The sequence below is a fragment of the Epinephelus lanceolatus genome, chromosome 16, assembly GCF_041903045.1.
Source record: "Epinephelus lanceolatus isolate andai-2023 chromosome 16, ASM4190304v1, whole genome shotgun sequence".
Classification (NCBI taxonomy): Eukaryota; Metazoa; Chordata; class Actinopteri; order Perciformes; family Serranidae; genus Epinephelus; species Epinephelus lanceolatus.
In genome coordinates this window covers 36,436,401-36,459,508 of record NC_135749.1, presented here as the reverse complement: position 1 = coordinate 36,459,508, position 23,108 = coordinate 36,436,401, and the positions used below count along the sequence as shown (strand labels likewise).

At 40.3% G+C, this 23,108-nt stretch overlaps 1 protein-coding gene across 6 annotated transcripts in view; it reads left to right on the top strand.

Annotated features, from left to right (window-relative positions):
• col14a1b (collagen, type XIV, alpha 1b) overlaps positions 1 to 23,108 on the top strand; it is a 320,908-nt gene that overhangs the window by 29,403 nt on the left and 268,397 nt on the right. For 5 of the 6 annotated variants that reach the window (XR_013493638.1, XM_033637164.2, XM_033637162.2 and 2 more), the window contains exons 4-5: positions 100 to 243; positions 4,202 to 4,285. The exons of the other annotated variant lie outside the window; for it this stretch is intronic. Coding sequence is in view for 4 of the 5 variants with exons in the window: in XM_033637164.2 (XP_033493055.2) it covers positions 100 to 243; positions 4,202 to 4,285 (228 nt within the window). In the remaining variant the exon portion in view is untranslated. The remainder of the gene's footprint in view (positions 1 to 99; positions 244 to 4,201; positions 4,286 to 23,108) is intronic. 6 annotated transcript variants of the gene reach the window in all.

The window sequence follows — 23,108 nt, the reverse complement described above, 5'->3', positions numbered from 1 at the left end:
CCATTATGTGGCCAGGATTCAAATAAGAAACAGTTTCTCCTTTTCAATCTTCAGACTTGAGCTGCTGAGTGTTTTTGTTCTTCTCTTACTTTGGAACAGGTGGAGGGCAGAAGGAGGTTCAGGTATCGAAGCAGGATGCAAAGCTGCTCATCGAGGACTTTGACCCCTCTAAAGAATACAACTTTAAGATAATTGCTGTCAGTGGGGGACAGCAGAGCAAACCTCTTCAGGCCAAACATGAAGGTAAGAGACTTTCACAGACAGCCAAATCTTCAGCCCTCAGTCATACGACTCCCCTGATGACTGACTCTGAAGGCTGACACGAGCAGTGTTAGATTGATGCTGTCAGAAATAAATCACACATGACATAAAACTGCTGCTGAACTGATCACTATGTGACATCAGGCTGCGCTTCAGGCTCCAATCAGTGATGTCACAGTTGGTGTTTTCCATTAGCTATGATTGGCAGAATACCTGCTGTGACATCACTGATTGGGGTGTGGCCACCAGAGCAATAGCCTTGAAAGTTTGAACCTGTGGAGATCAACACAGCAGCAGTGGGTGATTCAGTGTCTCTGTGTTGTGCCTTAATTAATGCTGCTGACCTCCATTGTTTAGTGATGCCTCCGCTGTTTATTTGGCTAATGTGTGTGTGTGTTTGGTGGAAGATGGAGTGCAAGTTGAGCAAAGCAGGAAAGAATTCAAACAGCATCACAAACAACAGCACGCCTCAGCTCACTGCTGTGGTTGTGAATGCAAAAATATGCGCGGTGAGTTGTTTACTTTGTGTCAGTTGCTGACATTCAGCAACCTACAGATATTTACTTGTCATACTGTGCATCAAGAAAAAAATAAATACAACACAAAGACCTTTTAAACAGGATTTTTAATGCAGAAATCCACAGGAGTGTTGCCTTCATGTATCACATCAGGGTGGAAAAACCCTTTGACTCAGCATTTTTTCAGGATCATGCTGCTCTTCAAAACTGAAGAAATGGCATAAAATCACAGCTTTTTCACTTGCATTCCTGTGCTGTAAAGTGTTAATGAAAAACAATGTGGGCCCCTTTTAAATTATCTACTGCACATGCTCTAAAGGGCATGTCCGACTTCACTTTTGCTTGTTGTATTCTGTTCCTTAATTAATCATAGGTGTGTTCTTCATGTAACATTAAGTAAACAAATTAAAGTGTCATCTCTAGGGCTGCCCCCAACTAAGAATTTTTCTAGTCGACTAATAATCGTCATTTAGGGCCATTAGTAGACTAGTTGCCTGCATGTTTGCGATATTAATTTAGATATTAAATTTTATATTTTGTGTTGTGTGCTACATTACAGAGAAATACAAAACCGTACTAATGAACCTTCATTAATATAGGCCTATATTTTATCTACAAGTGCACGTCACACACTGAGCGAGCCGCCTGTTAATGACGCTGTCTGCAAAGCAGTAATGACTGTGCTAAGTGGCTAATGGGCATGTAGCTACTTTCATGCATTGAGGTTGCTAAGCAACCTTAACAAACACTGTATAGCCAATATACCTGAAATCCTGAGGGCAGAGCTGTACATGCATTGTAAACCTGCCTATATAAGCACATCTTTCTATCTGAATAATACTGTTTACATAGCAGGAAATGCTGCACTATTCTAACTTTAGAGCAGGTTTTTGATGGTCAAGGCGCAATCACTTTCTGCTGCCTCAAATTGCAACACGCCAACAAGGCGCCCATACCACACCTCATTTTAAGACCTACATGCCCATGGGTGCACAGATGGGCACAAGTACATTTGCTACTCACACAGCGTGGGTGCTGGCCGTGAAAATGACAACTGTGTTTCTCTAAAAAGAACAGTGACAGTGGCGCTGTGCTGTACGTTGCTTTGTGTCAGGTGTAAGATCAGGCCCTGTGTAACTGAACCCTGGCAGTCAAGCCAACTGAATAGCAGATCTTAATGGTGGGGTTCACTTGAGTGATTGATGGATCATAAAAAACAAATATTAAAGTGCAGGCGGTTTGGCCAAAATGAAATAAAATAATGAGAAGGTATTAAAAAAAAACATCAGTGTTGATTCACTGAGATCCTCAGGCTGATTGGGAGCTACAATTGAATCACACTGTGCCAAATTGATCAAAGTAAGGAAGTATTTGATGTTGTTTTTCAGTTGTTGCCACTTGGCCTGTTTCTTACATAAAGGCTTAAATACACTCATATTTTCTAATTTGTTGTTGAGTTTATTGTTATCCGTTCTCATTGATTCTATTCTTGGAATATCAGAAATATTTGGTTTTGCTTTTTTCTCCTCTCTTAAATAATTAATATGCACATAACTGCTTTTTGGTCTGTTCTGTTGCGTTTTGTGTTTTACTGGCAGATTTGTTGATGAAATGGAGTGATATGCATCATGGCCCTCATTTATGAAACAAATGCACGACATAAAACTGAGGCTACAATCGCACGTCCGGTCTTAACTTGTGTATGCAAGTTAGAGTCAGCAGGGTCTGGCGATTTAGCATAGTAAATCTGGCTGAGTTCTTAAAGTATATTCTAACTGACTTCTAAGTATTTGCAGCCACATATTGATCCCTAAAAAAATGAATAGTCACCACATGGATGTATGTTATCAGAGCTCGCAGTGACCCGAGCCGCCTGTTAATGACACTGTCAGCAAAGCAGTAATGATTGTGCTAAGTGGCTAATGGGCATGTAGTTACTTCCATGTTTCAGATGATACGTCATGTTTGTAGTCTGAAGATGAGTTTACATATCACCTTGGGTTTGTCCTTCACCTTCTCAAAATGATCCCACACTTTGGATTTCCTGCCTGACATGTTATTAACTAGCCTGTGGAATAACTGCAGGAACCAGCCCTGGAAATTAGGGACCTATGCATCCTTAATCACCTAGAAAACGGTGAGGTTTGGGCACTGGGTGCTACTCTTGTGCCTTTTCTGTGCCAGCTTTCAAGAGCGCAGGGGCAGGTTGCATCTGACAAGTATTGTATAGCCTATTTACCTGAAATCCTGAGTGCAGAGCTGATCTTCTTCCAGGTGCTGTTTATAAGTGTGCAGGCCTGTCGACTGTGGGACAGATGCTAACACTCTGGGTAGCCCTGCACAAAAATGATCAACTTTTCTGTAGGCTATATATCAGAATATTTACGGAAGAAGGGAAAGATATCTGTCGGCTGTGATTGGTTTGTAACGTGACTCCTGTCTGACTGCTGAGCGTGGCCTCTTCCTGTGTCTGTCCTTTCAAATTAAATTCCCAGATGGTCCAGTCATATAGGTTTTGATTTATATAGCGCAGCTCCTGATGGAGTTTCACATTTTTTTGTTTATTTTTTTTCCTGTGACTAAGCGACCAATGAAATCTTGCCAACTAACTCACTACTCGACTATTAGGGTGCAGCTCTGTTTTGAACTGTAAGCCATGTCTCCAAAGGAAAACTTTCAGTTTGTCTGTTTTATCTAATAAGATAAAGTTTTCAGTCTGTTCATCTCATTTTAGCCATTTTTGCAGCAGCAACAACTAAATGTACCTAGTGGACTAATAAAGCAATTGATTGTATTACTGTAGTAGGCTACCTAAAGTTTAATTTGTATTTGTAATGTTAATAATTTATGTAATAAAAAAAAGATATGTGGCACTGTGTGACAATATGATATTACCACTCAAAAATATTGCGATACTATGCTGTATCTATTTTTTCCTCCACCCCTAATATAGGCTAATATTATTGATGCCTGTAGGCTACAGGTTGGTACGCCTGTATATCATAAATCTATAAATTTAAATATTCTAAACTCGGGCAAACAGGGCAAACTGGTTAAATTGCTCTTGGGAAGTCAGTGCTTCCATTTCTAGAAGAAAAGTTTCTCCTCTTGACCGTATTACACCTCTTTATGTCATAAACTCTAGTGGCAAGGCCTCTAAACCCAGAATATTTTGGGGTGAGATTTGTAAATGAAGATTGTTTTCAGTTGCCATATTAATGACACCTGATCATTTCTACGCTGTGATTGGACAGATAAAACCGTTTCATGAATCATATGCAGACCCTATCAAAAGGTGATTTCTGCGCTTGGATCTGCACTGGTTTGTACATTTGATTGATAAATGAGGGCCACTGTGTTTCTCCTCTGTTTTCCCACCATTCATTAATGCAGATACTTGCATTGTGTGTTGTTTGTTCCAGCTCAACAATCGGCCGTTGAGATGGTTCAGTCTCAGAGGAGACAGGACAGCGGTGTCACCGAGGAGAACAACGAGATAACAGAAGGTAAGATCCTCAGCAGGCAAACAGAAAGCAAACCAGGTGAACAGAAACACCAACACGGGAAGGACTGATGCATCTGTCAGCATGAGTCTCTGGTCGTCTGGATTCAAGACCAAGAGCAGAGGAAAATTTTTGTAAAGGAGAAATGCCGTGTCAGGAAGATTGTCATTCTTAAAGAGCAACTACAAAAGGGAAAGTAAGAAAAGTGTCCTGTAACCAAGAACCAGTTTTTTTACAAATTGGAGAAGACTGCTGTACAGACTCTCTGTTCTCAGCTCATTTCTCCAAAATGCAGACAGCTTCTGTTTTTGTGAGGATTGCTTCCACACTGACACATAAAGCTATCATTTTTAGCACCATGACCTTTTTCAGACAGATTTTGACTGAGGAAAATAACGCAACACAAACAGGTAAGTAGAAGCTGAAGAGGCTGCAGAGTTTGTCACGGACGGCTGCATTCACTGCAGGTGTGGAACGAGTTTGATTCACAGCATAAATCAAAGACAGTTTGTCCTGTTCTCTCTGTCTCTTTTTGGAGAAACAGCCATTTTGTGATTTTTTTTTTACTGACCTCACTCCTTCAAAGATGGAAGAAGACCTGTGAATGTAATATTTCTGCAACCACCCAGCGATTACCATCGGCCCCATTCCAGAGAAAATGGAGGTGAAGGAAATGAGACAGTTTGAAAAAGAGAATTCAAGCAAGAGACTGCAACAATCAGGAAATGAATCAAGAGACAAGTGCAGTAAACAAGCCTATTATAATCTTGAAAGTGATTGTAAGGCCCACATGCTGAGGTGCACAATCAGACACTGCAAGGAAAAAAAACAGGAAACAAGGACAGGAGCAGGTGAGCCTTCATCTCTGAACTGTGTGTCTCTTTAATATTACAAACCACAGAAGCACTGGACTGCACTGGCAATCACAGTTTAGATTTATATCTCCACAAAATATCTCAAAGCTTTACAAAATGTTACATTTCAGTGTTTTGGTTTTGTACCATAACAGTGTTAATACAAGTTTTTGGACTGTGTATGTGTGTCTGGTGTGTTGCTGTGCTGTGTTGAAAGGTCTTTCCCATGTTTTGTTGCCCTGTGAATGTTTGTAGGAGTGGACAAAATATTGGAAACACTTCTGAATAGCAGCTTAAATCATATTTTCAGTTGCGTTTCTCTCTGTATGAAAACCAGAAACATTTTGTCGAAAATATCCTACTGCATAAACACAGTTAGTTTACCTGTCTGTGTTTTGTTAACAGAAACCTGATGTTGTGCCGTTGTTCCTTTGCAGCTTTTGAAAATGTGATGTGTCCCTTTGTGTGAGTGGTGTTGTGTTTTGAAGCCTTGAGATGGAGGAATGGTGTTAATGATGGTGCAGATGGGACTTCTGGCAGACGGTTAGCCGCCGCCTCAAACCCAAATTACAGCTTCTGCTCTGAAAATCGTCACAACGGGATAAATACTTGGCAGTTCAAAAAAAATATATGTTTTTTTCTGGTTTCCAAATCTCCTTATTGGTGCATCTCAATCAGCCATACTACATTTATTTTCTTTACCTGTCTGTAGTCACATTTCTGTCGCAGCATGTTTAGATCCTTTTGATGGAATTTTACCTTTCAGTTTCATTTTTCTATCTCTTTGTTCAGAATGAGAAAAAAAAAATCCTCGAACTTGAGTTTTCTGCTCACTGCAAATCTAATTTCACTTCATCGCCTCATCACTTTCCAAGCAATTACAGCCTGACTCCTTTAAATGGGGATGTTATTCTCTCAGCAGCACCAGACCTTGCCAGGAGAGCTTTGGTGATTGGTTTTTCCTTTCTTTTTTTTCACCCAGACGGCAGAAACTTTACAAACCTGTCAGGAATTTTTCGCTGCCTGTAGCTGAAATTACTTAGCCTATGCTAAGTTACCTCTGAAGTCCTGGGGTCAGTTTAATCTTGTCCGAAGTTTTATGCAATTAGCAATTTTATCACATGTTAACCGAGCCGTGTAACCAGTGTTGGAGTGTGGCAGCATCAGCCTTGAGATTAGATAACACTTTATTGCTCTTATGGGGGGATTAAGGGGTTGCAACAGCAGATGTAAGAAGATTAAAGATATTTTTTAGTTGTCAACAGGTGCAAGAGTGGCCCTGGAGAGCTTTGGACACAAAGCTTGGCATTTTGAGATGACATTCACTGCATCATGACAATTTGGGGGAAAAAAGCCTGGCACAAGAAGATGCAGCAGAATCAAAAGTTCTACATTATTCAGCTTTTATGATTAAAGGTCCAGTGTGTAGAATTTGATGGCATCCGAGGTTGTAGAACTGAAGCTTCTCCCGTGTGCCAAGCTTGTAGGAGAACTATGGAAGCCGATGCAAAAACACGAATGGCCAAATTTATAGCCAGCGTTTGGTTTGTCTGTTCTGGGCTATTGTAGAAACAACATGGCGGACTCTGTAGAAGAGGACCCGCTTTGTATGTAAATAAAATTGGCTCATTCTAAGGTAAGAAAAATGCAACAATTCTTATTTTCAGGAGATTAAAAACTAATGAAAACATTGGTTATGATTAGCCTGTAATATACCATGTCTGTCAAAAAATGCCCCCAAGTCCTATACACTGGACCTTTATGAGGCCGGGAGCAAAGTCCAGCTCTCATGATGTTTGTTTTTTTGCTCCCTTGTTCCATTATTTCCAGTTAGCCTATACCTTGGGCCATCACAAGTTGATAACCAGCCCCTACAACACAGGGCCGTTTGGTCTCAGGGGGCCCAAAACCCCTCTTTTGGGACATGCTTCTGGTGTAATGATGTAAATACAAATATTAAGGAACTACAGTGACATAAATAGTCATACAAGTGGGGCGACGGTAGCGTAGTGGATTGTGCCGGCGCCCCATGTACAGAGGCGATGCTTCGCTGCAGCGGTCGCAGGCTCGATTCCAGCTTGCAACCCTTTGCTGCATGTCATCCACCCACTCTCTCTCTCCCCATTTCACTGTCCTGTTTATTAAAGGCAGAAAGCCCAAAAAATAATCTTAAAATTTAAAAAACAAAATAAAATAGTCATACAAGTATGAAATTTGGCAAGGAGTATTCGGAAGGGAAGAGTACCAAAATAAGATTCTGGGGCTTGCTTACATTTTATTTCGAAATCACACACTACAAAAAACAAAAAAGTGTCTGTCCGTTTGACAAATTCTCAAAAACTATATATATATATATATATATATATATATATATATATATATATATATATATATAGCAGTAAATATATATATATATATATATATATATATATATATATATATATATACATATATATATATATATATGTATTACTGCTCCACCTCCAATTTCATAAGCTTCAATTTGAGCCCAAGATGACCTTTCTGTCTTGAAAATTACATTTGCTCTGGCCTAAATGTATCACTATACCTCAAACTGGAGAAAATGGATTTTTCAGTCACTAGCCTTCCAGAGAGTGAATGATGTACAAATGTAAACAGACTACAGGTGCCAAAAACTGCAGTTCCTCGAATGACCACTTGAGGCTGGCTCCAAAAGCAAGACGATCCCCATAGACCCAACTTTACAGCAGAAATAAACATTTTTACATCCTGGTACAAAAAACAGTTTTTATCTCTATAGTTAATTTCTCAGTTCATGACAACTGTATGGGGGATGAATTTTTATGTAACTCACCCTTAAAGTTCATGCATAAATAAGGGCGTGGACAGGAGTGACAGGTGGGTGCCGTTGGATGACAAGTCGCGACCACAACAAAAGTGCTAGCTAGGTATCATTACCATGGTGTAACCCTAAATTTACATAGGTGTAGCTATTACTATTTTAGTGTTTTGTTTTTTTTTTGTTTTTTTTTTAAAGTTGGTTGTTAATTAGTTGCCTAAAAAAGTCTTGTTCAGTGTTTGGTTGTACTGAAAGGCCCTCTAAGTAGTTGAATGTTCGATTTTTACAGTAAATGCATTTTTCCTTAATGATTTTCATATGTTTTTTTGCTAGCCAAAAAAAAAATAGCATTAGCATTATCACAGGTAACCATAGCTGCAAATGCACCGTGCTAATCAAGCTGGCAACTAGCATTAGGATTAGCTCCACTCTGTAGTCCAAGTACGGTCATTTCTGGCTACAAAAATCCAAGATGGCGACGATGGACAAAATGCCAAACTTGAGGCTTCAAAATGGGAGTCTACAAACCAATAGGTGACTTTGCATGGCTACATTATTTTATACAGACCAAATGTATTTGCCAAAAAAAAATAAAATAAAATAAAATAAATAAATCATGAGCCTGCGGATTCCTCTGGTTTACGGGCGGATTTCTTTTTTTTTTTTTTTGTGGTTCAGTATCACTGTATTATTCCTTAGGATGTGTTACGTAGATTAACAGCTGACTGGGTGCTAGTTCAAATGCTGGATGGATTTTAGTGTTTCTTTAATAAAGACAGCCAATCAGAAACAAGACTAGTAATGATGCATTTTTTGTTTGTAGTGGTGTTGAAAAAGGAAAAGAGTTTTGAGTTTAATAGCTTGAACTCTAACAAAATGTAATTAGAAGAAAGTGTTCATCCTCTCTTGATTCCTTCATTATAAGTACAAAAATAGAAGAACATTTAGATTCCTATAATATGGGACCTTTTGAAATATAATTGATTAGCAGAATGGAGGACAGCTGCTTTCACATAAATACTTTACTGATGTTCAAGATGTTCAAGTGAAGCTTTTACAAATGTGACAGATCTGATGTCGGCCATTTCTCTGTGAGAGCACTCATGGTGAGACAGATGTTTTAAAATGGGTGCTAGACTTCACCGTCTGTGTTTGCACTCGCTGCACAAGACGAGTCAAAGCAGGGAGTGCAGTGGCAGACCGGAGGGAGGGAGGAGACAAGCTGCAAGTCCAAAGAGATCTGATCCAAAATGCTGAGATAATTACAGCTAGGACTTCCATAAAAGTCCTTTTTCTGACTCATTACTGCTTGTTGGGTGTTGCAAGATTGCTACTCTCTGTCAGTCTTCTGCTTCTTCCCACTGCATTTGTCACTTTCTGTCAATCTTAACAGTCTAATTGTGTTTTTTACAAATATTTATTACCACAAACACAAAGCAGCATATAAAATGTACACTTTTTGGAAATGGCACTTTGAAAATCTAAAATAAAGAGGTATCAGTAACATCACACAACAGTAAGTTATTGTAGAAGTTGCATTCATGAAGATAATTGAAGAGTTTTATTTATACATAAAACAACTGAATTGAAAATAGAAGCCTGCTGTGTGCAAATGTAAATGTGTCAGGAAATGGCAATATTTGTTTTTTTCTAAGGCTACTGCACACCAACATTTTTCATCGGAAATAGGGTGCCCCAGGAATGAGTCCTAAAACCCAGAAATGAGTTAACATTTTGCCACTCCCTGTTCCCTCATCTTAAAGTCAGTGGGTTTTTTTGAATGGGTTTTTGGTTAGATGCCTAACATAAGGTCTGTGGTTAACAAAGCTTAAGAGACCTTTATGTTTTGTTCTACGATATATAATACATCAGTAAATACCCCACTGGTAAATTGTGAAGCTTTTGTGCGTCATAAAAAAAGCAGTTGCTAACAAGTGGTCAATGAGACTACAGAATGTCATTGCAATGAACAGGGCTTTACAGCCTCTCTGTGGGGGGGATGTTGAGTCATGCTGTGGTGTAGTTCATTCATAGCCTAACATTAGCTGTTTACTTCTGCGAATTACGCTTAAAAAAAATCTTGAAAGTTGTGTACATTGCTGAAGATCATCTTGCTGAATAAAAGGTATAAGTATCATAAGCGCATATCATATTTGCCACAGAGCTTATTTTCTGAAATAACTGAAAATCCAATGGAAAATTCCCATACGCTTACTGACTGGGGAACCAGTGTGACACTAACTTCCATGTTGGCCTACAATGTTGCTCTCTGCTGTCATGCAACATTTATAGATGCCACCTTATTCTTCAACAAGGGGTTCCTGTAGTGAATCAAAAAAGTCCAAAACACTCCATATCTTAATCAGTGTGTTTTTGATTTTGTCTCTGACCCAATGAGAAAAGGATGGGGGAGCGTGTTGCTTCCAATTTAGAAGGATCAAACATCTCGCCAGGAAAGTAGTGAAAGATATGACCATGTGGGCTTTATTTTTCAAGATAGCACGAGATTCCTTCAAAGTTAAACCAGAAAGTGTGCAGACTGGGTCGGGGTCCAACTGCGTTTCAAACATCTCACGAAAAAGAATGTGGAGAGGTTTTGGACATAACCAAAACATATGCATTCATTAAGTCTGCTGGCCAGCCTCTACATCAAAGGAATAACAGCACAATATTCAGATATAGCTTAACCAGTCAAGCATTAGAAGTGAGTCACATGTTTAAAAATAAATATGACTACATGTTGTGTTAGTCATGTTTGCGCACTGACTCTAAAAATATTTGTGTTCGGGTTTGATTTTCCCATTTTTTTCGCATCTGTCAAAAGCCACTATTGAGTTGTTTGACCAAGAACAAGTAAAGAAAATGTGGCATAACCTGTGGGACAGATACATCTGCAACATGGGAGGGGAACAGGGTGCGCAGTATCATTTCATAACTTGCCTACTGTCAATAGGTGAGAAAGTAGTCAGGTAGATGATGATGATGATGATGATGATGATGATGATGATGATGATGATGATGATGATGATGAGGAGGAGGAGGAGGAGGAGGATTTTGACCAAACACAGATGGAGGTGTGCAAACAGACTAATGTTTCAACACCAGTGTGTTTTCATTGGGTCTTTGAGTTTGCTCCAGTCCCTTTCGTTTCCCAGGAAGCTAATATTTATTATCATTTATTGAAGTTCCAAAATGGATAAGTGCTATATAACTCAGTTAGAGGTTAGAGTGAAACTTGTCTCCTCTCTCTGTTTCCTCCATCCTCTCTCTCATTCTCAAGCTGTCTCCTCCAGTTTACCAGAATTCCATATAAATACAAAGAAGTCCAGCAGCAGAAGCTGTCACTGGAGGAGGCAGCCCATTAGTGGAAGAGTGAGAGCAAGGTCTGACTGGGACCAACATAGTAACAGTTGGTGATGATTGTCAAAGATCCCTTGGTGCAGCATATCGTGTGGCCTCTGCCTAGGCTCTGGCAGCAAAAGTCACCATTTGGCTGAGAAAGTGTTCAAAATATTCAGGGGGAGTAAAAGAAGGACGGAGGGAGGAAAAGCATCATTCACCAAACTAGTTTGTCACTAATTTAAAGAGCAACTGAGAGAATTTAAACAAGTCTGTCAAACCTCAATACTACTTCAATATTAGATTAATATAGCTGTAAAACATCATAAATGATTAAGTCAATGATGCAAATACCCCAAATGATGTCTGCAAACATTTACAGTCAAATAACCCAAGTGTGTCTGATTGAAATACATATGAAACATATATTTATATGAAACAACATCACTGCAAAAGCTATGAGACAAATGCAAAAGCTACAACATAAATCTAAAGAACAGTTCTGACCAAAGATTCGCAATGAGACAAAACCATTTCAGAAAGTGCAACACACACCGCCGCGCGTCAAAACGCCCGCCTCCATTATATTCTATGAACAAAACCACACCGGCGCCAGCCGACGCGCCGCTCTGCTTCAGCCCACTGCTCTATTTCCAGCGTGGCTGATGCTGTGAGAAAAGCCTTTTATGTACGTCTGGGCCGCCGTAGTATCAACTCCGGTTGCTTCGAATTTTTAATAAGATGATTTTGATAAGAAACTCACCCGTGAAATCCAAGTTGTTGTTGCCTCAAAGTTTTTCCTCTTCTCCTTCTGTTACTAGCAGTTGGCAACCGTAACTAGTGTAGGTACAGCCACCTAATGGGCTGGGGTGGGAAATACACTTTAGTGTCGACGGTGCCGCTCTGCGCCGCTGCCAATGTGTGTTGGGGGGGCGGCACTTGACGGCCACAGCGCTGCACCGGCGGCAGTGTGTGTTGCACTAAAGGGTTGATGGTGTCATTTGCAACTCCACTGGTCAGATCACCGGAAGCTGATTTTTAGATCGTCACAGCACATCACCTGATTCAACAGCCAATCGGCTTATAGTGAAGTCCGCTGATCAGGTAAATTAACTGCAGATGGCGTGTTCCTTTGCTGTGGCAGTTGCTCTTTCCCTACTGAACCCTCTGTTTTAGTCCTCATGGTGTGCTGGTGTTGGGCAGTGGGTCACTGTCATTGTTTATCATTGTGGCCGAGTTTCATCAGAGTTAACGTGTAGTTTATTTTGTTTTATCAAGCTGCACGATGCTGTCTGATGCTTTAGATATGACACCAACATAGAAGTGCTTCAGCCTGGGAACATTTTCCACTATATATACAGTGTGTGTGTTTGTGAGAGTCACCTGCTATATCTCCAGACTGCTCTCATTGGCCGCAGGCTGAAGGGGACAGATGGGGGAGAGAGAGGAGCCAACCAGTGATAAAACGCTTTTTCTTTTTTTAATATGACTCCACCCCACCGCCACCGTCTTTACTCGTCTTATTGAAGCCACCCCCAGCACACACACACTCACACACACACTCACAACCCCATCATCATCCCCTCCAGCTGTCTTTTTTCATCAGCTTTCTGCTTTTCTCTCTTGACTGCTATCTCTGATTTTTTTCTCTCTCCATCACTTTTTCTCATTACTCTTTTCGATCTTTTTTGGCACTATTTGGTTTCATTTTTCATGATCTCACTCTTCCCTTTCGTTTCTTCTGTATTAAGGCAGTTATGGAATATATATATTACTGCATAGCTCACATACTTCACTTTATGTGAGCTATGTTAGGATGACTCCTCCAAAATGTCCAATTTTATCATCTCTCTTGTTGTCCCTTTTTCTTTTGTTGCCGTGATACCTCAACTGTGAATTCAGCACCAATCTTAAGTTCAGTATTGAGAAATTCCGTTCTTATATGAAGACAAACACTGAGGTTTATTTATCTGTCTGTCTCTGTTCTTGATGGAGAGTAGGCGACATTCGTGTGACTTTTGTTACCCTTTTACCCTTTTGTCTTCTTCTTCTACCTGTTCTAATCGATACAGTGCAGACACGTACTCTGTCTGGAGATGATGAAAATATAAATTCCATGTCAAATTTTACGAAAGTATTGATTGTTTTTCAATTAAAGCATTAAGTTCAATTTTACTCAGTCCCCTCACAGGCGTATTAAAGCGTTGGTTATCATGATTAGACTATCTGCTGTCCTATTTTTCTCCCTTCTTCATTTCGCTCTCAATTTTCACTTCCAGCCCTGTCTCAGCACCATTTCTGTGCCTTCCTTCCAGCTCTTTCTCTCTCTCTCTCCTTTCTTACAGCGTTACCTCTCTTTGTCAGCTTTTCCGTGCTCATAGCTGACAGTCCGCTCCTTGCCCACACTTGCTGAATACCACAGCTATAGCCTCACAGGTCTGTTCTTGGGCTGCTGCCTTGCTGCTGATCAGACCTTTAACAGCTGCCTGCCTGCCTGCATGGCTGTCAATCTGAAGATTTGGCTGCTTGTTTGTCTACCTGTGTTGTTGTGTATGTCTGCTGTTCTGCACGCTTGTCTCTGCAGGTCACCTAGGTACCCACAGGGTGCAGCTAACTCTCTTGCATGGTTGCCATGCTCCACAGTTTATGTCTTAAAGGTACGCTCCGCCAAAATCCAAGTTTGGAGTATGAGATACTCACCCCTTGTAGGCTTGAAAGGCAGCTCTGATTAGTTTGAAGCTTGCTCCTGTAATTAGCTTAGATTCACAGCAGTTACAATGGATTACAATAGTGACCCAGTTTTGTGGTGTTATCAAACAGCTAAAGCAGCATATTCCACTTCTCCATTGTTCATCCATATGTTTCAAACACTTATATTTTTTTGTCAAAATGTGGCTAAATATGTAGCGGGTGTTAGCTGCTATAAAGTGGTTAGCTGTTTACATTAGTGATTAATCTAAGCCAACACAGTACATGCCACAAAGCATCACAGCCCTTCTGATACAGGATCTTTAGGGGGTGTTCACATCAGGAATCGGGGCCCAGATCCAAGTATGGTTGAACCTTAAGTCCAGTTTGTTTCATTAAGGGGCTTCTACCGCACTTCAAGGGTGCTTCAGACCTAGAGTTGTCTTGCTTTGGTCTGAATCAGGGACTAATTTTGGTACAAAGTTAGATAATTGCCTAGAGTTGGTCCATGTTCACACGGCAGCATTTACAAGCAGATCAGATAAGATCCCTTGTGTGAGAAAGCCGCTTGCTCTTGATTGGTCAGAATTTCCATGCAGGAAAAATCCAGGAAGTAAACAAAAAATTGAAGAAGGGTACACAAGATAAACATGACACTTTCTAATGTCACAATGGAAGGACAACTACATGTTGATTTTAGCGCTGGTCATCGTGGACTATATTGCTTGCATTTTTCACTTTAGACAAACTATACAGTTTGAAAACGAGGTGCGGCTCCAACTAGAAAACAATGTTTTGATGCATTGGATGTGCCGAATGTGCATATTAAGGCAGTACAGGAGGAGGTGCACATTCATAATTCTACAGGACTGTAACATGCTCATGCTTGTTTAACCCAAACAATGTGTAATACGAATGCAGTTGGTTCGGATCGAGGTTGGAACATGTTCCCACCACAAACAAACCGTGTTCGTTGGTAGCTGGACCCAGACCACCTCTTGCAAAATGTCTCAGTCTGGTTGTTTTGGAGCACACCTGAGTGTGATTGCTGTGTTCACACCATCCCAAACGAACCACACTTAGGGGGCAAACAAACTTGGTTGGGGTGTTGGTTGCTGGCCACATTCATGCATACAGGTTTTGCTCTGCTGCGCTGAGTTCACCATGTTGAACTTCTGATGGTTTCTGCCTGGCTCTACCCAACCAAATAGCGGTGTTAGCAACTTGCGAGGACCATAAGAAAAACTGGGCCTGGAATAAGACCTCTGCCAAACTTTAGATGACTAGTTACTTGTCCAAATATGTAGAAATCTTTGGTAGTTTCAGTTATTTCTGTTGTCTTGCTGGAGTATGCAGCTACGAGCTAGCTTGAAATTCTGTCACCAGAGCACCTGCCTGACATCACAGCCATGGATTGTGGTGGCAGCAGCCACTTTTAAATATGCTTTTCCTTTTGGTGGAACACTATTGCAGGTACACGGCTGTCAGGATGGTTACCATGTGGCTAGTCTCTATATACAGACTCTACATTCAGTGAATGTAGAGTCTGTAGGCAAACCCTGGAGATCTTGCCTCCGGAAGAAGAGCAGAAGAGCCCTGGTTTCAGGTCGTAGGCTGTTTGTAGTCCACGTGATATTGACCAATCACGTTTGAGCCTGCTGCAGTTGTTGCCAGGTTAAATGGTCCGTGCAGTGAACTAACGAGGCGGAACATAGTTGGCGTCACTGCAAACTCTGAATCCATCACAATGGTTCAGCATATTTACTTATATATAAACGGAAGTCGGAAACGGAAATTCGCCTCCTCCGCCCAAATCAAACCGGAATGCCAAAAAATCGGGGGTCTGCCCCCAGAGGCTGTATCGCCGTCTGCCGGAAGTCAGATGCCGAATACAGCCGATGGGTTCCGAGAATGCCATGTAGCTGTTTGAAAGCAGCTTTAGTGTGAACACTGTGTAATGTACCCGGGGACAGTACGTTGATTAGCATGTGCATCCTGTCTTGAGTATGGTTCATGCGCCCTCAGGTATGATACAAATAAAAGAAACATTAACTGTACTAGAACACAGAAGTAGACTTCTGTTTAATGTGACTAAAAGGAGTTGGTTATGAAACCCTCTCAATTTAATACTGATGCTTCTATATCAAACAGCAGCATAGCCAGCTGCAGACAGACTCAGATCAGGCTTCACTCATGCCTTTAACCTATAGTTGGAGCTCCGGTGGGAGTTGAGGAGTTCCGCCCCCCTCAGCAGCAGCTTTTTCCTCTGGCCAGAAGCAAAGCTTCACCTCACTGCTCTGCTGGTCCTCGCTGATGACAGTCGCTGGACAGCATTGTTCATCTGCGGCGCCCTTGTCTACTCTGTACTACAACAAAAATGTTGCATTTATGATGATGCAAGTGCACTTGGTACAGAACAACATTACTCACACTAAAGCTTTGCGATGGGGGAATTGCAACCAAGGGCAGGAAATTTGAAAAACGTTACTCCTCTCTGGGGGACAAACATTAGGCTAGCATTTCTGTTTTGTTTTTGTTTTTTCTTTTGTTTTTGGCTCTCATTGGCATTTTGCAATTTTATAGTGCTGATTGGACTCTGACATTATGTGTAATCAAACTCCAGATGAGATCATAAAAGATCATAAAAAAAGCAGTTCAACAGCACATCTTTATCATCATTTATTCTGGCTGGAATTTAAAGTTCTGATCAAAAGCATTCTCAGGATGAGGTCCACTCAGAGAGTAAACAAGCTCAAATCTGTCAAGGAATGAAATCTCCAAACACGCAAAGCATTTTGTGGGGAATATTTTATCTTTCAGTGTAGTGTTGATGCTTTTCAGCTTCTTAAATTACAGGAGGAACTCCTCAGACAGTGTTAAAAGTTTTGTGGCTCAGAGCACAGACAGCTGACCTGATGACTTTTGTGTCAGAGTGCTGGCTACAATGTAAAATGGGCTAATGCAATATGCTTTATATTGCAGCTTTTCAGTGGCGTCTGCACCTCCTGTCTTCCTGCTCATCAGACACACTATTAGCCTGTCTAATTCTCTTGCCGTCTGTCCACCAATGTATGATGGATGTGGAGTGTAATCTGACATGAGAGCACTATAACTCATCTAATCTCTTGCTTTGCTCTCAGAGCACCCAGGTGGCATCCGCAGGTGTCCCTACAGGTCGGCTCATGCGCCTGTCTGTCCTCCTGTCTGTCTGTCATACCTTTCTTTATCTGTCTTTTGATCTGGTTAAACATTTATTGATTAAATATTAAACATAGTTGTTACTGTATCCTCTATTTTAGATTAACAGTAGACAGAGATGAAATAAAACAGGCAGCACATTGAGTGTTTTCAAATGCAGCTTTATTCTAGTAACTGCTGTGTTTAGTTTTAATGAGGTAAAAGAGTTGAAATCATCAGGCAGATTGTCATAGGGCTTTAGCAGAATTGTGATTTATGTAATTTTGTTTTTGTTCAGCGCTTATTTACCTGCAGTCAAGTGTAGACAGATGGTTCAGGTCTTTACGTCTTTATACAGTGTGAAAAACTTTTTGTCTAAACAAGTGTTTTTGTAAAGTCTTATGTCCGATATGTGCTCCCATCGTAGAACAGTGTTACAAAGCTGTTTGTGTCTTTGAAGGCCCAGCATGGTTGCATTAATATAAATGAGACACTTTTAGCAAACAGTGAAGTTAGAGTTGTGTGGGCTTTCTAAACAGCCAGAGTTTAAAGCTGAGTGCACAAACTCACACAGCTTCCACTTAACCATACCTGTATTTGTCAGAACCTCCTGTTGACCCTTCAGGATGTATTCAAGTAGCGCAACATCTGTAATGGGATGTTCCCTCCTGATAAGTCTAATGACACACCGCAACTTTAACTCTCCTGTAACAGCCAGGACAGATTTTTATGTTGAGGCTTGTCCCCTAATAAAATGGCAGGCGAGAGAGTTACGTCCTGTATGGGGGTAAGACAATATTTCTCTTCAGAACCAAAACTGCTTACATCTGACTCCACACAAATGACTGAAAAATAGATTTTCTGGAAGAGTGTGTTAAAAATAGGCACAAGGCCAAAGACAAAAGTAAAATATTTCATTTTAATAATGTTAATGTAAGTGTTGTGGATACATTTGAAGGACTTTTGTATTTAGAAATCAGTTTGTCATATCTAACTTTGGCATTTTATTACTTAAGTAAGAATAAAAAATGCAGTTTGTATTCTGAAACCATAACAATCCTTGAGACTTTTTTTTAACCCTTTGAAACCTAGATCGACATCAGTTTGCTTGTGCTGCATTCAGACACCTGTCAATAGCATTTAAACTATTAAAATGTGGGCACTGATGTGATTTCTTTCAAAAACAGGGTAAACAGACAATGAACAACTTGGTAAGAAATATCCTGCAAGAAATTGGGAAAAGGTGACGAGAAAATTACTTAAAAATAAAAAGATAAAGAAAGGGAGAGGGAAAGTATTATTATCAAAAAGAGGAAAAATATCCAGAAAACTATATTTATTATTATTGTTATGTAGGATATTTACAATGATGTTGTATAAAATGAATAATGTATTAATGAATATATTTCACACTTTGTTATGTTCATGTAATTTTCTTGTTACTTACAATGTTTATTTATTTTTTTAATTTGTGTGTCATTTCTTGTTAAGTTGCTCATTGCCTTCCACAAGTTTTTGAAAGGAATCCAGTTTTAAAAAAGGTTAACAGATGCAGTGTGAGGTGCAACTAACAGCTCTAAACCGTGAGCCTAATAGTTAAAATGTGATTTCACAGGTACATTTGTGACATTTGCTAATTAGCTATGTTTCCATCCAAAAGTGATTCAAATCATTGGGAAATGTGCACTAAAAGAAATATGAATCCTGTGTGTTTCCATTAAATGTACGGACTTTGGTACAAACTCGCGCGAGTGTTCCGCAGAACCGGAAACAAAACAAGTCTCGCATTCTTGTTCTTCTACGTTTTCTGCCGGTTGGCAACCAGCTTGTAAATGCATTACCACCTTCCCGACCCGGAGTGTGGATATCACCATGGAGAGAGGTGCGCTACATCAGGCTTAATTCAAACATAACTGTTTCCATCCCCCGTTTGGGAATCAACATTTTTTTGAATCAACCAAAACCCGGCTAAAGAGAGCGTATTTTAGTTTGTGCGAATCAGGGGATTTTAATTCGAATTGTGGCGTTTCCATCATAATTTTCCGATGCAATACGTCTAGATACGCATCTACACAGGCTGATGGAAACATGGCTATTGGTAATATGGTTTTGAGTGAATAGCTTTCTACCTGGCCATGTGGTAAATTCACAGATGTCGTAGGCTAAGTATAACTTTAATAAATTCTCTCTTTTCCAAGCTTCTAAGGCCCTTTTATTATGCCTCCTTGGCAGTGACAGCCGTGGCCAGAGGCAGTATGTTTTCAGGTTGTCCGTCTGTCCCATTCTTGTGAACGCAATATCTCAAGCCGCCTTGCGAGAGCACCTTGGAATTTTACACACATGTCCACTTGGACTCAATGAGCTGATCAGAATGTTTCTGGCCATAACTTAAGAATACATATGCCAATTATGACAAAATCTCACACAGATGTCGAATAGGGAAAAAGTCATGAAGTAACAATATTTTATATCCAAAAGGTCAAAGGTCAACTTGACTGTGACATCATAATGTTCTGCAAAAACACTTTTCTGGCCATTATTCAACACTATAATTCAGAAGCTGGGGAGCTATTTGGTCAGACACTGATTTGATTTGACACTAATCCTGAGTGTCACCTTGAAACTGTGCTGATTGCATAGATTGTCTGTGCTGCCGGGGCAAAAATGTTTGTGAAGCATCCATGTTGAAAAATTTGTAGCTTCTTTGCTGCAACATCCAAATTTGAAGCATTGTGTACTGCCATGGCAATAACTTTGTGCTTCATCCTGTACCTCTGGTAGTCCACCATATGCTTACTGGTTTTTACGTTATTGAGCTTCAGATGATTGTCGTTGCAGCATGTTACGAAGCTCTCTGTCAGTCCTCTGTACTCCTCTGTAAAAGTAGTCTCTAAGTGAGGACAGCATGTTTCTTACTGGGAATCATTCACCGGGGTCATACGTGATGTCAATATGATGATAACTCACATATCACCAAAGAATACAGTGCATACCTTTTCAAGAACTGCGGAGAACGGCATACAACTGCACACACACACACACACACACACACACACACACACACACACACACACACACACACAGGTACTATCTCACAAACACCCAGATCATTTTAATTGGAGGATAGATAGACAGCGTTAATTATTTTGTTTTTATATTTTCCTCACATCATTTATTGTGTCATTGCTGCGTTGCTCAAACAAGTTACTTCAGGAAGTCACATGATATAAAACTGTGCACTTTACATTGATCTTTTTCAGCATTTTACAACCCCGCAGTTAAGTTCAGTGTCACATTTCAGGGCATCGTTTTGGCTTTGGAACAGCAGGCAGGCAGGTGTGGGCTTGCTTGTGTAACATTTCAGTTATATGACCATACTGAGCTTTGTCTATTATTATATCACACTTATATCCTGATACACTATCTTACAAGATTGGAATCCAAATCATTCAAGGTCATGGTTCAGTGATCCATTAGCACACTCTGTTTGTATTTGTCTCAAGGCTGTCGGTCTGAGTTACATCACTGTCTTGTTGCGTCAGTCTACTCACCTGTGCACAGAATTGACACTGGAAAGTATGTGTATGTTCCCACATTCCTGAACCTGCTGGATGTGGAGCAGATGTCCTCATAAGGATATAAAACTGAGGTTAGGTGAAGGTGAAAGTACCCCTACACAACAATGCTTGCCATGTTTAAAAAGTCTAATATTACTGTTAAGAGCCAGGTCAGTTCATTTCACTGCACCATGAAAGTCAACTTGCATAGACTTGAAACTCTCTGCAGCAAAGTCATCCATCACAGTTAACATATTGTCACCTTCTCTTTTGTCAAAGTTACATAATTGTAATGTGGTAATAGAGTTATGATCAGGGACTGCTCAGAAATTCATTGCTTATGGTAAGTTCAAGTGCTTGTTGGAAACTTACACAAACTAAAGAGTCGTCAAAGGAAAGCAACTTTTAAAGACAAAAAATTAAATGCTGCACAAAGGGGGGATTTTAACACTTTGGGGTGGGGAACTTTTATAACTATGAAAACCAACATCACAATTTTGGCTTTTTTTTTGTACAAAATAGGAATTACAGTCTGGCTGGAATGGGCTCCTGAAGGAATATTATAATGAGTCACAATTACCTCAACAATGTTAATAAAGCCTGTGTTTTTCTCCACAGAGTAGGGTCTCATATCTGCGGCTATAAATGTAACGCTACTAATCACCGCTGTGATTTCTTTTGCCCTGAATCAGTTGGGAATGGTTGCCTAACTGCTGTGGGAATAACATTAGCTTGTAATGCTTGTGTTGCTCCTTGTTTTGGTCTGTTTCCACCAATTGGCCTTTCTCTAAGCCCTGCCCTTTTGTGATGGTCCAACAAGCTGTCAGAGTAAGCATGGAGCCCACACTGTAACTGACTTTTTTTGGAAAAATGAAACAGTGATTCCAGAGAGAAACAGACAGAGGGGTCTACAAAATGTGCTTGAAGGATATATCCAGGATGTCAAACTGACTGAGCAGCAACAACAGGTTAAAAAGATAAAGATAGTTAGAAGCTAAAGCCGAACTATAGGCTACAGATCACAGTGTAAAAGTGAACCACCACATCACTGCTGATCGACACAGAAGACAATGAATATAAACGGAAACTTTGCCGATACTGAACCAGCTGTGAGGCATCGCAGTGTGTGCAGATGAACAGTGTTTGGCTTTGCCCTTGTGCTGCTGCCAGCATCCGGACCCCCGCTAGACAGGCAGGGATCTCTGTGGTTATAATCATTAAAAGCAAAAGCAGCGTGTGTGTACATTCAGTAGGCTATATCTTCAGTAGCTAGCTAGCTAACCCTACACTTTTCAGGGTTTGATTTTGGTTTTGGAACAGGGAAGAAACGTATATCTTTTTCCAGCCTCTCCAGGTAACGAGTATCATGAATACACGACATGCCCCAGGCACAACATTTAGCTCCAAATCCACAAAACCAGCCTGAAAATGAAGGAAATCTGAAACTGGTCTGAGCCAGCCTGATGCTGCATTGTAATTTGCCAGTCTACGTCTAGGGGAAGGGACTTAGCGAAGGGTCTGTTAACACACTGCAGTGAAGTCGGTGTAAATGAGTTGACATTTTCAAAAGTATTCCCACTGATCATGTGACCAACTGTCATGTAGCAGATGCAACAAACCATTGTATTTTTTGTCCTCCCTTGCTATCGTCCTCATAATTAAAATCGAAACCAAAGTGACTCCAAACCGCAGACCTGTAGGTTATTGGAGGATATTCTACTTCTAGTCTGGTAATGGCGTTACTAAGCATATTACGAGTGTGTCTCACTGGAGTAGAATGCTTTGTTTGGTGGTGGGAGGGGCAGACAGCATGTTGCCTGTTCTGTCATGTAGGCTGCCTTGTTGAGCGCAGTGGCACTGAGCACACTATATTAAACACAATTGAAGCTGTATATTTTACTTTCCAAATGTAATAGGATTAGTTCAAAGGATGGTTTGGTTTGTAATGCATACTAAATTAAAGGCCCCATACCGAACTGTTCAGTAGGAATACATGTATTGTCACAGGGACAAACTACAGACGCTCATCCCTGCTGACATCTTTTTCCAGGGTGTGTGAGGTTTTAGCTACTACAAACATTTTATCTAATTTCATTTATACATCTTTTAATTCATTTTTGTGAAAATGAGTGAAGCCTCTCTATGTGAAAGTCCACATTTCTAATGTTACATTGACATAAAAAATACTGTCATTTTACTTAATACTTACATTTACCTTTTGCCAGAATGTCGAAAAACTTTACTCACTCTGATAACCATATTCCTACATAACACCTACCTCTGCACAAGACCCTATATACTACCTGCGATGCTTTGATAAGTAAAACATGATTTGTCCAAAAATCTGTCTTCAGTTTGGTTAAAAATAATCTTGAAATCTTAAAAAGCAT